The sequence below is a fragment of the Salmo trutta genome, chromosome 13 (genome assembly GCF_901001165.1).
Source record: "Salmo trutta chromosome 13, fSalTru1.1, whole genome shotgun sequence".
NCBI classification, from domain to species: domain Eukaryota; kingdom Metazoa; phylum Chordata; class Actinopteri; order Salmoniformes; family Salmonidae; genus Salmo; species Salmo trutta.
This window is the reverse complement of record NC_042969.1, coordinates 88241638-88262814: the sequence shown is the minus strand read 5'-3', so window position 1 is coordinate 88262814 and position 21177 is coordinate 88241638. Positions and strand designations below refer to the sequence as shown.

General features: G+C 46.2%; 1 protein-coding gene across 4 annotated transcripts in view; it reads left to right on the top strand.

Moving 5' to 3' along the window:
• Positions 1-21177, top strand: part of prdm10 (PR domain containing 10) — a gene marked incomplete at its 3' end in the record, with an annotated part of 38744 nt that overhangs the window by 7057 nt on the left and 10510 nt on the right. For all 4 annotated transcript variants that reach the window (XM_029773913.1, XM_029773914.1, XM_029773912.1 and 1 more), the window contains 6 exon segments: positions 3133-3304; positions 4308-4549; positions 7224-7424; positions 9215-9287; positions 12865-12982; positions 15405-15525. In XM_029773913.1, coding sequence (XP_029629773.1) covers positions 3133-3304; positions 4308-4549; positions 7224-7424; positions 9215-9287; positions 12865-12982; positions 15405-15525 — 927 coding nt within the window.

Below are 21177 nucleotides of genomic sequence, written 5' to 3'. Positions count from 1 at the left end.
TTTATATAATATTACATTAGTTTTATATATATTTATATAATATTACATTAGTTTATATATTTATATAATATTACATTAGTTTATATATTTATATAATATTACATTAGTTTATATATTTATATAATATTACATTCGTTTTATATATATTTATATAATATTACATTAGTTTTATATATTTATATAATATTACATTAGTTTTATATATGTATATATAATATATTACATTAGTTTATATATTTATATAATATATTACATTAGTTTTATATATATTTATATAATATATTACATTACTTTTATATATATTTATATAATATATTACATTAGTTTTATATATTTATATAATATATTACATTAGTTTTATTTAATGACTCTATTATTTTATTCCAAGTCATCATCTCATCTCTATAGAGCTGCTTTCTATTCTGTCTGACAAAATCACTATTTTACTATTTGTTCAAAGTAAATAAGGCTTTATGACTGCTGAATACCAACTATCAATTATTTAGATCATGTATTTTCAGGTAGAGATACCTGGTGAAGGAACTGCTCTCTAGACACTTAGATCATGTATTATCAGGTAGAGATACCTGGTGAAGGAACTGCTCTCTAGACACTTAGATCATGTATTTTCAGGTAGAGATACCTGGTGAAGGAACTGCTCTCTAGACACTTAGATCATGTATTTTCAGGTAGAGATAGCTGGTGAAGGAACTGCTCTCCAGACACTTAGATCATGTATTTTCAGGTAGAGATACCTGGTGCTCTGTATCCCTCGTTCTTCTGTCTATCTCTGTGTCTGCCCCACACAGACCGGGATGGTAGGGGGCGCATCGGCATTTGGCGGTTGACCATATTAAGTGCATTTGGAAAGAATTCAGACCCCTAGAACTTTTCCACGTTTTTGAATGTTACAGTCTTATTCTACAATTGATAAGCGGGGGAAAAAAACTATTTAAATCAATCTACACACAATACCCCACAATGACATCACAATACCCCACAATGACATCACAATACCCCATAATGACATCACAATACCCCATAATGACATCACAATACCCCATAATGACATCACAATAGCCCATAATGACATCACAATACCCCATAATGACATCACAATACCCCATTATGACAAAGCGAAAACAGGTTTTTAGAAAGTTTAGCAAATGTTTTAAAAATAAAAAACAGAAATACCTTATTTACATAAGTATTCAGACCCTTTGTTATGAAACTCAAAATTGAACTCAGTTGCATCCTGTTTCCATTGATCATCGTTGAGATGTTTCTACAACTTGATTGGAGTCCACCTGTGGTAAATTCAATTGATTGGACATGATTTGGAAAGACACACACCTGTCTATATAAGGTCCCACAGTTGACAGTGCATGTCAGAGCAAAAACCAAGCCATGAGGTCAAAGGAATTGTCCGTAGAGCTCAGAGACAGGATTGTAGCGAGGTACAGATCTGGGGAAGGGTACCAAAAAAACATTTCTGCAACATTGAAGGTCCCCAAGAACACAGTGGCCTCCATCATTCTGAAATGGAAGAAGTTTGGAACCACCAAGACTCTTCCTAGAGCTGGCCGCCCGGACAAACTGAGCAATCAGGGGAGGTGACTAAGAACCCGATGGTCACTCTGACAGAGCTCCAGAGTTCCTCTGTGGAGATGGGAGAACCTTCCAGAAGGACAACCATCTCTGCAGCACTCCACCAATCAGGCCTTTATGGTAGAGTGGCCAGATGGAAGCCACTCCTCAGTAAAAGATATGACAGCCCGCTTGGAGTTTGCCAAAAGGCACCTTAAAGACTCTCTGACCATGAGAAACAAGATTCTCTGGTCTGATGAAACCAAGATTGAACTCTTTGGCCTGAATGCCAAGTGTCACATCTGGAGGAAACCTGGCACCATCCCTACGGTGAAGCATGGGGGTGGCAGCATCATGCTGTGGGGATATTTTTCAGGGACTGGGAGACTAGTCAGGATCGAGGCAAAGATGAATGATGGAATAAACATATAGATAGGAGAAAAGGTGCTTGTGCATTGATAAGTAATAAAATAAAGACAGCACTTCTAAAAGCTAAAAATAACAGACATTAATCACTCAGCACTAGGAATCGGACTGGGACATCAGAACAGAAATGGTGATCTGTCGTTCAGACAACAACAAAGCCGTCACCACTGTCAGTGCTTTTAGTAAACAGCTGAGGGATAGAGTGGTAAACAAATGTTTACCACTATCAAATTCATAGACTGAGTTATGGATGCAACGACTGACCATCCATGATATAAAAATTATAGTTTTAACCATCTTTAAAGACTTGACAGTGTCTGTTGACACTTACATTGTTTACAAACACTGGACTAAATCAATCTATATTTTGGGTTCCACCGTCGTACTATGGATGAAGCCTGAGCTTGGAATGTGAAGCTAACTGAAGCTGGCTAGCTGTAGAAAACACAGAGTTAAATGTATCTTGCTTCATAAGATACCCCTCTGGACTACGAGGCACTTTCAATGTATATTCTCCATTGGGCACGGAGAGGGTATCTCTCCAGGAACAGGGTAGGAGTTAAACCCTCCAGGAGGGTATCTCTCCAGGAACAGGGTTGGAGTTAAAACCTACAGGAGGGTTTCTCTCCAGGAACAGGGTTGGAGTTAAAACCTACAGGAGGGTATCTCCAGGAACAGGGTAGGAGTTAAAACCTACAGGAGGGTATCTCTCCAGGAACAGGGTTGGAGTTAAAACCTACAGGAGGGTATCTCTCCAGGAACAGGGTTGGAGTTAAAACCCTCCAGGAGGGTATCTCTCCAGGAACAGGGTTGGAGTATAACCCTACAGGAGGGTATCTCTCCAGGAACAGGGTAGGTGTTAAAACCCTCCAGGAGGGTATCTCTCCTGGAACAGGGTTGGAGTTAAAACCCTACAGGAGGGTTTCTCTCCAGGAACAGGGTTGGAGTTAAAACCCTACAGGAGGGTATCTCTCCAGGAACAGGGTCAGAGTTAAAACCCTCCAGGAGGGAGATCTCTCCAGGAACAGGGTAGGAGTTAAAACCTCCAGGAGGGTATCTCTCCAGGAACAGGGTTGGAGAGGTCTGGTCCACACCTATAACCATACCTTTCTACCCCAGGGTCAGCTGTCCAGTTCCCTCCCCTCCATGGCTGGGATGGTTGACCCCTCCTCCAGCCCCCTGGGGGCCACATCCACTGAGGACTCTGACGAAGAGGATGATGACGAAGATGACTCGGACCTAGATGACTGGGAGCCTAGCGCGCCACAGGCCTTCACACCACACAATCTCTGTGAGTTTCTTTACCTCCCCGGTGACGGGGCCTTCTGGGCGTCTACTAGGGACAGGAGTTTTACCTCCCCGGTGACGGGGCCTTCTGGGCGTCTACTAGGGACAGGAGTTCTACCAACCCGGTGACGGGCCCTTCTGGGCGTCTACTAGGGACAGGAGTTTTACCTCCCCGGTGACGGGCCCTTCTGGGCGTCTACTAGGGACAGGAGTTTTACCTCCCCGGTGACGGGCCCTTCTGGGCGTCTACTAGGGACAGGAGTTTTACCTCCCCGGTGACGGGGCCTTCTGGGCGTCTACTAGGGACAGGAGTTTTACCTCCCCGGTGACGGGCCCTTCTGGGCGTCTACTAGGGACAGGAGTTTTACCTCCCAGGTGACGGGCCCTTCTGGGCGTCTACTAGGGACAGGAGTTTTACCTCCCCAGTAACGGGCCCTTCTGGGCGTTTACTAGGGACAGGAGTTTTACTTCCCAGGTGATAGTGCTTTCTGGTCGTCTACTAGGGACAGGAGTTTTACCTCCCAGGTGATAGAGCTTTCTGGGTGTCTACTAGGGACAGGAGTTTTACCTGACTGTGACAGGACCAATACTGCTTTGTGTTAATACTGACAGTTCAAAATGATAATGAACTCATTCTTTATCATTATTATATATATTCTTTATCTCTTTTTTGCCTCTTTCACTGTCTTGGTAAAACCATCTGTGATTCTGGGACCCTCACTGTCATACTTTCTTCCTGTTCTTCTCTCTCTCTCTCTCTCTCTCTCTCTCTCTCTCTCTCTCTCTCTCTCTCTCTCTCTCTCTCTCTCTCTCTCTCTACCTCTACCTCTACCTCTACCTCTCTCTCGACCTCTCTCTCTCTCTCTCGACCTCTCTCTCTCTCTCTCTCTCTCTTCTCTCTTCTCTCTTCTCTCTCTCTCTCTCTCTCTCTCTCTCTCCTTCCCCCTCCCTCCCCCCCCTCCCTCCCTCCCTCCCCCCCCTCCCTCCCTCCCTCCCTCCTCTCTCAGGGTGTGAGGAATGTAACATGTCCAACCCATCGGTGTGTATGAAGCACGGCGCCCTCCACCCCATCCCTAACCGTCCAGTGGTGTCCCGAGCACGGGCCAGCCTCCCCCTCGTTCTCTACATAGACCGCTTCCTAGGGGGAGTCTTCTCCAAGAGACGCATCCCCAAGAGGACCCAGTTCGGCCCCGTGGAGGGACCCCTGGTCAGACAGGGACAACTTCACGACCACTACATCCACCTCAAGGTAAGTTGACCTCTCTGGTTTCTACAAGAGTCTATATTGTCAAGAAGAGCAGTTGTAGACTTTAATGTCTGATCAAATGGTCCCCTTGTGGGAACTGATCAGATGTGTTGTTCCTGACTCTGTGTTGTTCCTGTTGTTCCTGACTCTGTGTTGTTCCTGACTCTGTGTTGTTCCTGACTCTGTGTTGTTCCTGACTCTGTGTTGTTCCTGACTCTGTGTTGTTCCTGACTCTGTGTTGTTGTTCCTGACTCTGTGTTGTTGTTCCTGACTCTGTGTTGTTGTTCCTGACTCTGTGTTGTTGTTCCTGACTCTGTGTTGTTGTTCCTGACTCTGTGTTGTTCCTGACTCTGTGTTGTTCCTGTTGTTCCTGACTCTGTGTTGTTCCTGACTCTGTGTTGTTCCTGACTATGTGTTGTTCCTTACTCTGTGTTGTTCCTGACTCTGTGTTGTTGTTCCTGACTGTGTTGTTGTTCCTGACTCTGTGTTGTTGTTCCTGACTCTGTGTTGTTGTTCCTGACTCTGTGTTGTTGCTCCTGACTCTGTGTTGTTGCTCCTGATTCTGTGTTGTTGTTCCTGACTCTGTGTTGTTGTTCCTGATTCTGTGTTGTTCCTGACTCTGTGTTGTTCCTGTTGTTCCTGACTCTGTGTTGTTCCTGACTCTGTGTTGTTCCTGACCTGTGTTGTTCCTGACTCTGTGAACAACACATAGTCAGGACCTCAGACTGGGGCGAAGGTTCACCTTCCGACAGGACAACGACCATACAGGGGGGGGAAAAGTATTTGATCCCCTGCTGATTTTGTACGTTTGCCCACTGACAAAGAAATGATCAGTCTATAATTGTAATGGTAGGTTTATTTGAACAGTGAGACAGAATAACAACAAAAAATCCAGAAAAACGCATGTAAAAAATGTTATAAAATTATTTGCATTTTAATGAGGGAAATAAGTATTTGACCCCTCTGCAAAACATGACTTAGTACTTGGTGGCAAAACCCTTATTGGCAATCACAGAGGTCAGACGTTTCTTGTAGTTGGCCACCAGGTTTGCATACATCTCAGGAGGGATTTTGTCCCACTCCTCTTTGCAGATCTTCTCCAAGTCATTAAGGTTTCGAGGCTGACGTTTGGCAACTCGAACCTTCAGCTCCCTCCACAGATTTTCTATGGGATTAAGGTCTGGAGACTGGCTAGGCCACTCGAGGACCTTAATGTGCTTCTTCTTGAGCCACTCCTTTGTTGCCTCGGCCTTGTGTTTTGGGTCATTGTCATGCTGGAATACCCATCCACGACCCATTTCCAATGCCCTGGCTGAGGGAAGGAGGTTCTCACCCAAGATTTGACGGTACATGGCCCCGTCCATCGTCCCTTTGATGCGGTGAAGTTGTCCTGTCCCCTTAGCAGAAAAACACACCCAAAGCATTATGTTTCCACCTCCATGTTTGACGGTGGGGATGGTGTTCTTGGGGTCATAGGCAGCATTCCTCCTCCTCCAAACACGGCGAGTTGAGTTGATGCCAAAGAGCTCCATTTTGGTCTCATCTGACCACAACACTTTCACCAGTTGTCCTCTGAATCATTCAGATGTTCATTGGCAAACTTCAGACGGGCATGTATATGTGCTTTCTTGAGCAGGGGGACGTTGCGGGCACTGCAGGATTTCAGTCCTTCACGGCGTAGTGTGTTACCAATTGTTTTCTTGGTGACTATGGTCCCAGCTGCCTTGAGATCATTGACAAGATCCTCCCGTGTAGTTCTGGGCTGATTCCTCACCGTTCTCATGATCATTGCAACTCCACGAGGTGAGATCTTGCATGGAGCCCCAGGCCGAGGGAGATTGACAGTTCTTTTGTGTTTCTTCCATTTGCGAATAATCACACCAAATGTTGTCACCTTCTCACCAAGCTGCTTGGCAATGGTCTTGTAGCCCATTCCAGCCTTGTGTAGGTCTACAATCTTGTCCCTGACATCCTTGGAGAGCTCTTTGGTCTTGGCCATGGTGGAGAGTTTGGAATCTGATTGATTGATTGCTTCTGTGGACAGGTGTCTTTTATACAGGTAACGAACTGAGATTAGGAGCACTCCCTTTAAGTGTGCTCCTCATCTCATCTCGTTACCTGTATAAAAGAGACAGAAATCTTTCTGATTTAGAGGGGGTCAAATAATTATTTCCCTCATTAAAATGCAAATCAATTTATAACATTTCTGACATGCGGTTTTCTGGATATTTTTGTTGTTATTCTGTCTCTCACTGTTCAAATAAACCTAGCATTAAAATTATAGACTGATAATTTCTTTGTCAGTGGGCAAACGTACAAAATCAGCAGGGGATCAAATACTTTTCCCCCCTCACTGTACATACCCAGCGTGCGACAGCTGCAGGAGTTGTGACCCGTTGTTGTTGGTTATGTTGTCGTAGCTGTGTCTAGGGGGACATATTGGGGAATGCTGTCCCCTCCAGGTAGGAGGTGGATGAGGCTTGGGTGGTTGTATTAATGGGGGTTGGGCCTGTTGCTCTGCTCACGGCCTGGGTATATCTCCTGTCTGTCTGTCTGTCTGTCTGTCTATAACTCGTCTCTCTCTTCTCTCCGTAGCTGTGCATGGGCTCTAACTCATCCCTCTCTTCTCTCCGTAGCTGTGCATGGGCTCTAACTCATCCCTCTCTTCTCTCCGTAGCTGTGCATGCTGGATGCAGACAAGGACATGGAGAAGTCTGATGACATGTGGGTGGACCTATCCGACGAGGACATCTGTAATTGGCTGATGTTTGTTCGTCCCGCCCAGAACCACCTGGAACAGAACCTGGTAGCCTATCAGTACGGCTCTGAAATCTTCTACACAACCATCAAGAACATCCAGCCCAAACAGGAGCTGAAGGTGGGTTGTCTGAACGGCTGTGAATCCCCCCCCAGCCGTGTCTGGGAGCATCGCCGACTGAGCTAACTGATCCACACGTCATAACCGGTAGTTATTTCTGCTGCACGGTGATCTGTAGATCAGTCAGCGGCTGTAATGTAGTCCATCTGCAACATGAAGACGGTTTCTAATGAAAACACACACGCTTGACTGCTCTTCAGAGGGCTACACTACATAGCAGGTCTACACTACGTAGCAGGTCTATTCCAGAGGGCTGTACTACGTAGCAGGTCTATTCCAGAGGGCTACACTACGTAGCAGGTCTATTCCAGAGGGCTGCACTACGTAGCAGGTCTATTCCAGAGGGCTACACTACATAGCAGGTCTATTCCAGAGGGCTACACTACGTAGCAGGTCTATTCCAGAGGGCTACACTACGTAGCAGGTCTATTCCAGAGGGCTGTACTACGTAGCAGGTCTATTCCAGAGGGCTACACTACGTAGCAGGGCTACACTACATAGCAGGTCTATTCCAGAGGGCTACACTACGTAGCAGGGCTACACTACGTAGCAGGTCTACACTACGTAGCAGGTCTATTCCAGAGGGCTGCACTACGTAGCAGGTCTATTCCAGAGGGCTACACTACGTAGCAGGGCTACACTACGTAGCAGGTCTATTCCAGAGGGCTACACTACATAGCAGGTCTATTCCAGAGGGCTACACTACGTAGCAGGTCTACACTACGTAGCAGGTCTATTCCAGAGGGCTACACTACATAGCAGGTCTATTCCAGAGGGCTGCACTACGTAGCAGGTCTACACTACGTAGCAGGTCTATTCCAGAGGGCTGCACTACGTAGCAGGTCTATTCCAGAGGGCTACACTACGTAGCAGGTCTACACTACGTAGCAGGTCTACACGTTACCTCATTGGCTAGCTAACATCCTGGTAACGTTACCAGCATATCGAACATGTGGGGACACAGAAATGAAGGAATATCTTCTTCTGGAGATCAATGAATGAAGGAATGAATGAATGAAGGAATGAATGAATGAATGAATGAATGATATCTTTCATGTCCTCATCACAAACCTGACGTTTTTAAAGAGACAGTGTACAATTTTCAATATAATTCATCTCAATAGGAAAGTAGTGTTTTATACACAATGTATAACCCTAATACTCCACATTGTAATGTCAGTGACGGGTATTTAGTATATTAATTTTGTTATAAAAGCTGTCTTTACAGTGTTACATATTACTTTCTGGAGCATAACGTGTCCTTTTAAAAGTAGCTACAATTCATATAGGCTGCATCTAAAAAAAATCATCATTCTGCTGCTTCTAGATTTCATGTGGTTTCATGTGGTTTCATGTGGTTTCATGTAGTTTCATGTGGTTTCATGTGGTTTCATGTAGTTTCATGTGGTTTCATGTGGTTTCATGTGGTTTCATGTGGTTTCATGTAGTTTCATGTGGTTTCATGTGGTGCTCCTAACGTTTTGAAGGTGGGAGCACCAGTGCTACTGATTTTTGTTGTTTTTTGTATTTTATTTTTTATTTAGAGCCCTGGTTGGTTACAAGCCTGCTAGAGTTAGCGGGTAGGTGGAACGAGCAATGTTCAGTCGTAGTACGGATGAAGCCTGAGCTTGGAATGTGAAGCTAACTGAAGCTGATTTAGCTGTAGAAAACACAGTTAAATGTAGCTTGCTTTTTTTTGTAGGATACCCCCCTCCCCCCCTGTCCAAGCACATTATTATTAAGAGATGGAGTTTGACCTGAACAACGTTTTTCTTCTTCTTCCCCCCCAGGTGTGGTACGCAGCGTCATATGCCGAGTTTGTAAATCAGAAGATCCACGATGTCACGGATGAGGAGAGGAAAGGTGGGAGTCTGCGCTTCATTGTTGTGTAGATTTGTCTATGATAGAAGTGACTGTGATTTTCATCCTAATGTTGTCTCTAGTGGAGTGTGTCGGTACTGCAGCTGAAGCATGGTGGGGGATGCTTTTAAAGCAGCACTATGTCTGTAGAAACCAGGCACAGCTCATCGAACACCATCCCTACCGTGAAGCATGGTGGGGGATGCTTTTAAAGCAGCAGGGACTGGGAGACTGGTAAGGATAGAGGGAACAATGAATGGACACAAATACAGAGTACCTGCTTCAGAGTGCAAACAACTTTGGACTGAGGCGAAAGATTTACATTCCAACAGGACAAAGACCCCAAGCATACAGCCAAAGCTTCAGAACAAGAATGTGTAACTTTAATCTCGTTGAAACTCTGTGAAAAGACTTGCAGATTGCTGTTCACCGCCGCTCCCCATCTAACTTAAGAGCTTGAGAAAATCCGCAAATGCAGATGGACAAAGCTGAAACCGACATACCCAAGACGACTCAAAGCTTTAATCGTCACCAAACGTGCTTTATACAAAGTAGATGTACTGTATACAGTTGAAGTCGGAAGTTTACATACACATAGGTTGGAGTCATTAAAACTTGTTTTTCAACCACTCCACAAACAAACTATAGTTTTGACAAGTCGGTTAGGACATCTACTTTGTGCATGACACAAGTAATTTTTCCAACAATTATTTACAGAGATTATTTCACTGTATCACAATTCCAGTGGGTCAGAAGTTTACATACACTAAGTTGACTGTGCCTTTAAACAGCTTGGAAAATTCCAGAAAATTATGTCATGGCGTTAGAAGCTTCTGATAGGCTAATTGACATCATCTGAGTCAATTGGAGGTGTACCTGTGGATGTATTTCAAGGCCTACCTTCAAACTCAGTGCCACTTTGCTTGACATCATGGGGAAATCAGCCAAGACCTCAGGAAAAAAAATTGTAGACCTCCACAAGTCTGTTGCATCCTTGGGAGCAATTTCCAAACGCCTGAAGGTACCACGTTCATCTGTACAAACAACAGTACGCAAGTATAAACACCATGGGACCATGCAGCCGTCATACCGCTCAGGAAGGAGACGCGTTCCGTCTCCTAGAGATGAACGTACTTTGGTGCGAAAAGTGCAAATCAATCCCAGAACAACAGCAAAGGACCTTGTGAAGATGCTGGAGGAAACAGGTACAAAAGTATCTATATCCACAGTAAAACGATTCCTATATCGACATAACCTGAAAGGCCGCTCAGCAAGGAAGAAGCCACTGCTCCATAACCGCCATAAAAAAGCCAGACTACGGTTTGCAACTGCACATGGAGACGAAGATCGTACTTTTTGGAGAAATGTCCTCTGGTCTGATGAAACAAAAATAGAACTGTTTGGCCATAATGACCATCGTTAGGTTTGGAGGAAAAAGGAGGAAGCTTGCAAGCCGAAGAACACCATCCCAACCGTGAAGCATGGGGGTGGCAGCATCATGTTGTGGTGGTGCTTTGCTGCATGAGGGATTGGTGCACTTCACAAAATAGATGGCATCATGAGGAAAGAAAATTATGTGGATATATTGAAGAAACATCTCAAGACATTAGTCAGGAAGTTAAAGCTTGGTGGCAAATGGGTCTTCCAAATGGACAATGACCACAAGCATACTTCCAAAGTTGTGGCAAAATGGCTTAAGGACAACAAAGTCACGGTATTGGAGTGGCCATCACAAAGCCCTGACCTCAAACCTATACAAAATTTGTGGGCAGAACTGAAAAAGTGTGTGCGAGCAAGGAGGCCTACAAACCTGACTCATTTACACCAGCTCTGTCAGGAGGAATGGGCCAAAATTCACCCAATTTATTGTGGGAAGCTTGTGGAAGGCTACTCGACACGTTTGACCCAAGTTAAACCATGTTAAGGCAATGCTACCAAATACTAATTGAGTGTATGTAAACTTCTGACCCACTGGGAATGTGATGAAAGAAATAAAAGCTGAAATAAATCATTCTCTCTACTATTATTCTGATATTTCACTTTCTTAAAATAAAGTGTTGATCCTAACTGACCTAAAACAGGGAATTTTTACTAGGATTAAATGTCAGGAATTGTGAAAAACTGAGTTTAAAGGTATTTGGCTAAGGTGTATGTAAACTTCCGACTTCAACTGTATGTGTGTGTTCGTAGCCTTGTCTATGATAGCATTGATGTTTGCTCTGGGTCCTAATATTTTCTCTACACTACTGTAGTTGTTTGTTTCAGTACTGCAGGGTTTATTTAAACCCTAATATTTCATCTGCTGTGGCAGGGTTCGATACTGCGACCTAAACAGTCGAATTTGCCACCTTTTGACGGTGCGACACAGATTTTTAATTGGTCGCAAGGGTGCCAGTGATTTATTTTTATAATCGTGGTCACGTTATTAAAAAAAATACGATGATTTTATTCAAACAGTAATGTGCAATTTCCCCCCAAAATATACCAACTTTCTGAAGAGGCAACAACGACACGGCAATGCCTCGTTTGTGTGTGTGCCAGGGCTCGACATATTACAACAATTTTAAATATAAAATGTAGGTCTTTGAAAATCATAATGAAGTGCTTGAGAAAGTCGTTGAGTTTGACTTGCCAATGTCTGTATGAACTTTATAGGCTATAGGCTACTTGCTCAGCCCGCATATGAAAGATAAAATCACCTACTATTGAAATTATGCACACATTATAAACTTGCATGCTCCTTTAAATGCAGGAACACAAGGACATGCTCATTTAGAAGATGGCTATTTATTATTAGCCTGGTCCTGCTAAGATGGCTAGTCATTGTTAGCCTGGTTCAGTATGATGGCTAGTTATTATTAGCCTGGTTCAGTAAGATGGCTAGTCATTGTTAGCCTGGTTCAGTAAGATGGCTAGTCATTAATAGCCTGGTTCAGTATGATGGCTAGTCATTATTAGCCTGGTTCAGTAAGATGGCTAGTCATTATTAGCCTGGTTCAGTAAGATGGCTAGTCATTATTAGCCTGGTTCTGCTAAGATGGCTAGTCATTATTAGCCTGGTTCTGCTAAGATGGCTAGTCATTATTAGCCTGGTTCAGTAAGATGGCTAGTTATTATTAGCCTGGTTCTGCTAAGATGGCTAGTCATTATTAGCTTGGTCCTGCTAAGATGGCTAGTTATTATTAGCCTGGTCCTGCTAAGATGGCTAGTTATTATTAGCCTGGTTCTGCTAAGATGGCTAGTCATTATTAGCTTGGTTCTGCTAAGATGGCTAGTCATTATTAGCCTGGTTCTGCTAAGATGGCTAGTCATTATTAGCTTGGTCCTGCTAAGATGGCTAGTCATTATTAGCCTGGTTCTGCTAAGATGGCTAGTCATTATTAGCCTGGTTCTGCTAAGATGGCCAGGTCATTGTCAATTCTAAAAGATATTATAAAACAATTGTTGCGACCAAATCATGTGCTGGTGAACCAGTGGAGAATTGAGTGTAGATCCATGACTCTGGTCTTGTTGTGTTTTCAGTGTTACGCGAGCAGGAGAAGAGTGTAGATCCATGACTCTGGTCTTGTTGTGTTTTCAGTGTTACGCGAGCAGGAGAAGAACTGGCCGTGTTATGAGTGTAACAGACGCTTCATGAGTTCAGAACAGCTACAGCAGCACCTCAACATGCACGATGACAAGCTGGACTACGTCACCAGGTAACACAGTCAACAACACTGGAAAACACAGGTCGTCCCCACAGTCCTCTCCTAGACCTGTAAAACACAGGTCGTCCCCACAGTCCTCTCCTAGACCTGTGAAACACAGGTCGTCCCCACAGTCCTCTCCTAGACCTGTGAAACACAGGTCGTCCCCACAGTCCTCTCCTAGACCTGTGAAACACAGGTCGTCCCCACAGTCCTCTCCTAGACCTGTGAAACACAGGTCGTCCCCACAGTCCTCTCCTAGACCTGTGAAACACAGGTCGTCCCCACAGTCCTCTCCTAGACCTGTGAAACACAGGTCGTCCCCACAGTCCTCTCCTAGACCTGTGAAACACAGGTCGTCCCCACAGTCCTCTCCTAGACCTGTGAAACACAGGTCGTCCCCACAGTCCTCTCCAAGACCTGTGAAACACAGGTCGTCCCCACAGTCCTCTCCTAGACCTGTGAAACACAGGTCGTCCCCACAGTCCTCTCCTAGACCTGTGAAACACAGGTCGTCCCCACAGTCCTCTCCTAGACCTGTGAAACACAGGTCGTCCCCACAGTCCTCTCCTAGACCTGTGAAACACAGGTCGTCCCCACAGTCCTCTCCTAGACCTGTGAAACACAGGTCGTCCCCACAGTCCTCTCCTAGACCTGTAAAACACAGGTCGTCCCCACAGTCCTCTCCTAGACCTGTAAAACACAGGTCGTCCCCACAGTCCTCTCCTAGACCTGTAAAACACAGGTCGTCCCCACAGTCCTCTCCTAGACCTGTAAAACACAGGTCGTCCCCACAGTCCTCTCCTAGACCTGTGAAACACAGGTCGTCCCCACAGTCCTCTCCTAGACCTGTGAAACACAGGTCGTCCCCACAGTCCTCTCCTAGACCTGTGAAACACAGGTCGTCCCCACAGTCCTCTCCTAGACCTGTGAAACACAGGTCGTCCCCACAGTCCTCTCCTAGACCTGTGAAACACAGGTCGTCCCCACAGTCCTCTCCTAGACCTGTGAAACACAGGTCGTCCCCACAGTCCTCTCCTAGACCTGTGAAACACAGGTCGTCCCCACAGTCCTCTCCTAGACCTGTGAAACACAGGTCGTCCCCACAGTCCTCTCCTAGACCTGTGAAACACAGGTCGTCCCCACAGTCCTCTCCTAGACCTGTGAAACACAGGTCGTCCCCACAGTCCTCTCCTAGACCTGTGAAACACAGGTCGTCCCCACAGTCCTCTCCTAGACCTGTGAAACACAGGTCGTCCCCACAGTCCTCTCCTAGACCTGTGAAACACAGGTCGTCCCCACAGTCCTCTCCTAGACCTGTAAAACACAGGTCGTCCCCACAGTCCTCTCCTAGACCTGTAAGGTCCCCCCGTCCTCCCTAGACCTGTAAAACACAGGTCGTCCCCACAGTCCTCTCCTAGACCTGTAAAACACAGGTCGTCCCCACAGTCCTCTCCTAGACCTGTAAAACACAGGTCGTCCCCACAGTCCTCTCCTAGACCTGTAAAACACAGGTCGTCCCCACAGTCCTCTCCTAGACCTGTGAAACACAGGTCGTCCCCACAGTCCTCTCCTAGACCTGTGAAACACAGGTCGTCCCCACAGTCCTCTCCTAGACCTGTGAAACACAGGTCGTCCCCACAGTCCTCTCCTAGACCTGTGAAACACAGGTCGTCCCCACAGTCCTCTCCTAGACCTGTGAAACACAGGTCGTCCCCACAGTCCTCTCCTAGACCTGTAAAACACAGGTCGTCCCCACAGTCCTCTCCTAGACCTGTGAAACACAGGTCGTCCCCACAGTCCTCTCCTAGACCTGTGAAACACAGGTCGTCCCCACAGTCCTCTCCTAGACCTGTAAAACACAGGTCGTCCCCACAGTCCTCTCCTAGACCTGTGAAACACAGGTCGTCCCCACAGTCCTCTCCTAGACCTGTGAAACACAGGTCGTCCCCACAGTCCTCTCCTAGACCTGTGAAACACAGGTCGTCCCCACAGTCCTCTCCTAGACCTGTGAAACACAGGTCGTCCCCACAGTCCTCTCCTAGACCTGTGAAACACAGGTCGTCCCCACAGTCCTCTCCTAGACCTGTGAAACACAGGTCGTCCCCACAGTCCTCTCCTAGACCTGTGAAACACAGGTCGTCCCCACAGTCCTCTCCTAGACCTGTAAAACACAGGTCGTCCCCACAGTCCTCTCCTAGACCTGTAAAACACAGGTCGTCCCCACAGTCCTCTCCTAGACCTGTAAAACACAGGTCGTCCCCACAGTCCTCTCCTAGACCTGTAAAACACAGGTCGTCCCCACAGTCCTCTCCAAGACCTGTGAAACACAGTTTGTCAGAAGTTTTTTGGTAAAAATGTTTTTAGTAAAAAAAAACAAGCCTGATTTTTAATTGAATGATCGAATTATTGACTTTAACCTGTGTTTCTGCAGACCGAAGGGGCGTGCTCGTGGGCGTGGCAGGAAGAGGTTTGGGACAGGAAGGAGACCGGGCCGCCCCCCTAAATTCATCCGGTTGGACCCTTCGATCGCCACGGCAGGGGACAAGACACCGGTACGTACAACTGTGTAACAGTCATAGTTTACTTTGAGACACTGTCCCAGATGGGCTCCTATTCTCTATGCAGTGCACTACTGTTAACCAGGGCCTGCAGTGCACTACTGTTAACCAGGGCCTGCAGTGCACTACTGTTAACCAGGGCCTGCAGTGCACTGCTGTTAACCAGGGCCTGCAGTGCACTGCTGTTAACCAGGGCCTGCAGTGCACTGCTGTTAACCAGGGCCTGCAGTGCACTACTGTTAACCAGGGCCTGCAGTGCACTGCTGTTAACCAGGGCCTGCAGTGCACTACTGTTAACCAGGGCCTGCAGTGCACTGCTGTTAACCAGGGCCTGCAGTGCACTACTGTTAACCAGGGTCTGCAGTGCACTACTGTTAACCAGGGTCTGCAGTGCACTACTGTTAACCAGGGTCTGCAGTGCACTACTGTTAACCAGGGTCTGCAGTGCACTACTGTTAACCAGGGTCTGCAGTGCACTGCTGGTAAATGGAACCATTTGGGACACATGAAAGAGTCCTAAGGTCCAGAGACAAAAGGAAGGATAACGAATCTCTGTCTCCATACTGATAGACCTGTATCTGAATGTCTCTGGCCTGATAGACCTGTATCTGAATGTCTCTGTACTGATAGACCTGTATCTGAATGTCTCTGGCCTGATAGACCTGTATCTGAATGTCTCTGGCCTGATAGACCTGTATCTGAATGTCTCTGGCCTGATAGACCTGTATCTGAATGTCTCTGTACTGATAGACCTGTATCTGAATGTCTCTGGCCTGATAGACCTGTATCTGAATGTCTCCATACTGATAGACCTGTATCTGAATGTCTCCAGGCCTGATAGACCTGTATCTGAATGTCTCTGTACTGATAGACCTGTATCTGAATGTCTCTGGCCTGATAGACCTGTATCTGAATGTCTCCAGGCCTGATAGACCTGTATCTGAATGTCTCTGGCCTGATAGACCTGTATCTGAATGTCTCTGTACTGATAGACCTGTATCTGAATGTCTCTGTACTGATAGACCTGTATCTGAATGTCTCTGGCCTGATAGACCTGTATCTGAATGTCTCTGTACTGATAGACCTGTATCTGAATGTCTCTGGCCTGATAGACCTGTATCTGAATGTCTCTGGCCTGATAGACCTGTATCTGAATGTCTCTGGCCTGATAGACCTGTATCTGAATGTCTCTGTACTGATAGACCTGTATCTGAATGTCTCTGTACTGATAGACCTGTATCTGAATGTCTCTGGCCTGATAGACCTGTATCTGAATGTCTCTGGCCTGATAGACCTGTATCTGAATGTCTCTGGCCTGATAGACCTGTATCTGAATGTCTCCATACTGATAGACCTGTATCTGAATGTCTCCAGGCCTGATAGACCTGTATCTGAATGTCTCTGTACTGATAGACCTGTATCTGAATGTCTCCATACTGATAGACCTGTATCTGAATGTCTCCAGGCCTGTTAGACCTGTATCTGAATGTCTCTGTACTGATAGACCTGTATCTGAATGTCTCTGTACTGATAGACCTGTATCTGAATGTCTCTTGCCTGATAGACCTGTATCTGAATGTCTCCAGGCCTGATAGACCTGTATCTGAATGTCTCTGGCCTGATAGACCTGTATCTGAATGTCTCTGGCCTGATAGACCTGTATCTGAATGTCTCTGGCCTGATAGACCTGTATCTGAATGTCTCCAGGCCTGATAGACCTGTATCTGAATGTCTCCAGGCCTGATAGACCTGTATCTGAATGTCTCTGGCCTGATAGACCTGTATCTGAATGTCTCTGGCCTGATAGACCTGTATCTGAATGTCTCTGGCCTGATAGACCTGTATCTGAATGTCTCTGTACTGATAGACCTGTATCTGAATGTCTCTGGCCTGATAATGGTGCCAGAGGGGATGGCTGCCTTTTTACAGGCTTCTAACCAACTGTACTATTTTGTTTATTTTCTTGCATTGTTTGTAACTTATTTTGTACATAATGTTGTTGCTACCGTCTCTTTATGACTGAAAAGAGCTTCTGGATATCAGAACAGTGAGTTCTCCCCTCGAACTGGACAAAGATTGTTCTTTAATGAGTCTGATGCGAAGGATAGATTGTTTCTCCCAGACCAGGCCCAAATCCCCATCATTGGCGTGAAGAAACGACGGAGGTACAGGGGGCGGAGATCGGGTTGCCATGTGAGAATTCGTCGGCGAGTGGTTAATTAACCATCCGTTCTATTGGCCAACGTGCAATCGCTGGAGAATAAACACGATGAGCGCTGTTTGAGACTATCAAATACCAATGGGACATAAAAAAACAATTCTGAAATCTTATGTTTCACAGAGTCGTGGCTGAACGATGACACCGATAATATACAGTTGGCTGGGTTTTCCGTGTATCGGCAGGACAGAGAAGCTGCGTCCTGTAAGACGAGGGGTGGTGGTGTCTGTCTATTGGTCAGTAACAGCTGGTGCGCGATGTCTAATATTAAGGAAGCCTCGAGGTATTGCTCACCTGAGGTAGAGTACCTCATGATAAGCTGTAGACCACCCTATCTACCAAGAGAGATCTATATTTTTCATAGCCGTCTATTTACCACCACAAAGCGATGCTGACACTAAGACCGCACTCAACCAGCTGTATAAGGCCGTAAACAAAGAAGAAAATGCTCATCCAGAAGCGGCGCTCCTAGTGGCCGGGGACTTTAATGCAGGCAAACTTAAATCAGTGTCACCTAATTTCTACCAGCATGTTAAATGTGCAGCCAGAGGAAAATCAACTCTGGACCACCTTTACTCCATACACAGAGATGCATACAAAGCTCTCCCTCGCCCTTCATTTGGCAAATCTGACCATAATTCTATCCTCCTGATTCCTGCTTACAAGAAAAAACTAAAGTAGGAAGTACCAGTGACTCGCTCAATACGGAAGATGACGTGGATGCTACGCTACAGGAAGGACTGTTTTGCACAGACTGGAATATGTTCCGGTATTCATCCAATGGCATTGAGGAGTACACCACCTCAGTCACTGGCTTCATCAATAAGTGCATCGACAACGTTTTCCCCACAGTGACCGTACGTACATTTCCCAACCAGAAGCCATGGATTGCAGACAACATCCACACCGAGCTAAAGGCTAGGAGATGATTGTGGACTACAGAAAAAGGAGGGTCGAGCACGCCCCCATTATCATTGACAGGGCTGTAATGGAGCAGGTTGAGAGCTTCAAGTTCGTTGGTGTCCACATCACCAACAAACTATCATGGTCCAAACACACCAAGACAGTCGTGAAGAGGGCACGACAACGCCTATTCCCCCACAGGAGACTGAAAAGATTGATGATCTTAGGACCCATGCCAAAAGTTCTACAGCTGCACCATCGAGAGCATCCTGACTGGTTGCATCACCACATGGTACGGCAACTGCTCGGCCTCCGACCGCAAGGCACTACAGAGGGTAGTGCGTACGGCCCAGTACATCACTGGGGCCAAGCTTCCTGCCATCCAGGACATCTGTACCAGAGGAACAAAGAAAGGCCCAAAAAATTGCCAAGGACTCCAGCCACCTTAGTCATAGACTGTTCTCTCTACTTCCGCACGGAAAGCGGTACCGGAGCGCTAAGTCTAGGTCAAAAAGGCTTTCTTAACAGCTTCTACCCCCAAGTCATAAGACTCTTGAGCAGTTAATCAATTGGCTACCTGGACTATTTGCATTGTCCCCCACAAGACCTTTAAACAGGTCAACATTCGCAGGGCCAGACGGATTACCATGCACGGACCAACTGGCAAGTGTCTTTACTGACATTTTCAACCTCTCCCTGACCCAGTCTGTAATACCTACTACCTAATACATGTGTTTCAAACAGACCACCATAGTCCCTGTGCCCAAGAAAGCCAAGGTAACCTGCCTAAATGACTACCGCCCTGTAGCGCTCACGTCTGTAGCCATGAAGTGCTTTGAAAGCCTCGTCATGGCTCACATCAACAACATCATCCCGGAAACCCTAGGCCCACTCCAATTTGCATACCGGCACAACAGATCCACAGATGACGCAATCTCAATCGAGAGCCTCCAAACCGGTTGCATCACCGCCTGGTATAGCAACTGCTCGGCATCCAACCGTAAGGGGCTTCAGAAAGTAGTGCGTACAGCCCAGTACATCACTGGGGCCAAGCTTCCTGCCATTCAGGACCTCTATACCAGGCGGTGTCAGAGGAAGGCCCACAAAATTGTCAAAGACTCCAGTCACCCAAGTCATAGACTGTTCTCTCTGCTACCGTACGGCAAGCGGTACCGGAGCTCCAAGTCTAGGACCAAAAGGCTCCTTAACAGCTTCTACCCCCAAGCCATAAGACTGCTGAACAATTAATCAAATGCCACCCTCCACCTTTGTTTTTACACTGCTGCTATTTGCTGTTTATTATCTATGTATAGTCACTTTACCCCTACTTACATGTAGAAATGACCTCGACTAACCTGTACCCCAGACATTGACTCTGTACCGGTACCCCCGTATATAGCCTCATTACTAACCTGTACCCCACACATTGACTGTGTACCGGTACCCCCTGTATATAGCCTCCACATTGACTCTGTACCGGTACCCCCTGTATATAGCCTCCACATTGACTCTGTACCGGTACCCCCTGTATATAGCCTCCACATTGACTCTGTACCGGTACCCCCTGTATATAGGCCTCCACATTGACTCTGTACCGGTACCCCCTGTATATAGCCTCCACATGACTCTGTACCGTAATACCCTGTATATAGCCTCCACATTGACTCTGTACCGTAATACCCTGTATATAGCCTCCACATTGACTCTGTACCGATACCCCCTGTATATAGCCTCCACATTGACTCTGTACCGGTACCCCCTGTATATAGCCTCCACATTGACTCTGTACCGGTACCCCCTGTATATAGCCTCCACATTGACTCTGTACCGGTACCCCCTGTATATAGCCTCCACATTGACTCTGTACCGGTTACCCCCCTGTATATAGCCTCCACATTGACTCTACCGGTACCCCCTGTATATAGCCTCCACATTGACTCTGTACCGGTACCCCCTGTATATAGCCTCCACATTGACTCTGTACCGGTCCCCTCTGTATATAGCCTCCACATTGACTCTGTACCGGTACCCCCTGTATATAGCCTCCACATTGACTCTGTACCGGTACCCCCCTGTATATAGCCTCCACATTGACTCTGTACGGTACCCCCTGTATATAGCCTCCACATTGACTCTGTACCGTACGGTACCCCCTGTATATAGCCTCCACATTGACTCTGTACCGGTACCCTCTGTATATAGCCTCCACATTGACTCTGTACCGGTACCCCCTGTATATAGCCTCCACATTGACTCTGTACCGGTACCCCCTGTATATAGCCTCGTTATTTTATTGTGTTATTTATTATTACATTTTTTGGTTTAGTTTATTTAATAAATATTTTCTTAACCAACAAAGTTCAAGAAATAAAGTTAAGGGCTTGTAAGTAAGCATTTCACTGGGAGGTCTACTACACCTGTTGTATTCAGCATTTCACTGTGAGGTCTACTACACCTGTTGTAGTCAGCATTTCACTGTGAGGTCTACTACACCTGTTGTATTCAGCATTTCACTGTGAGGTCTA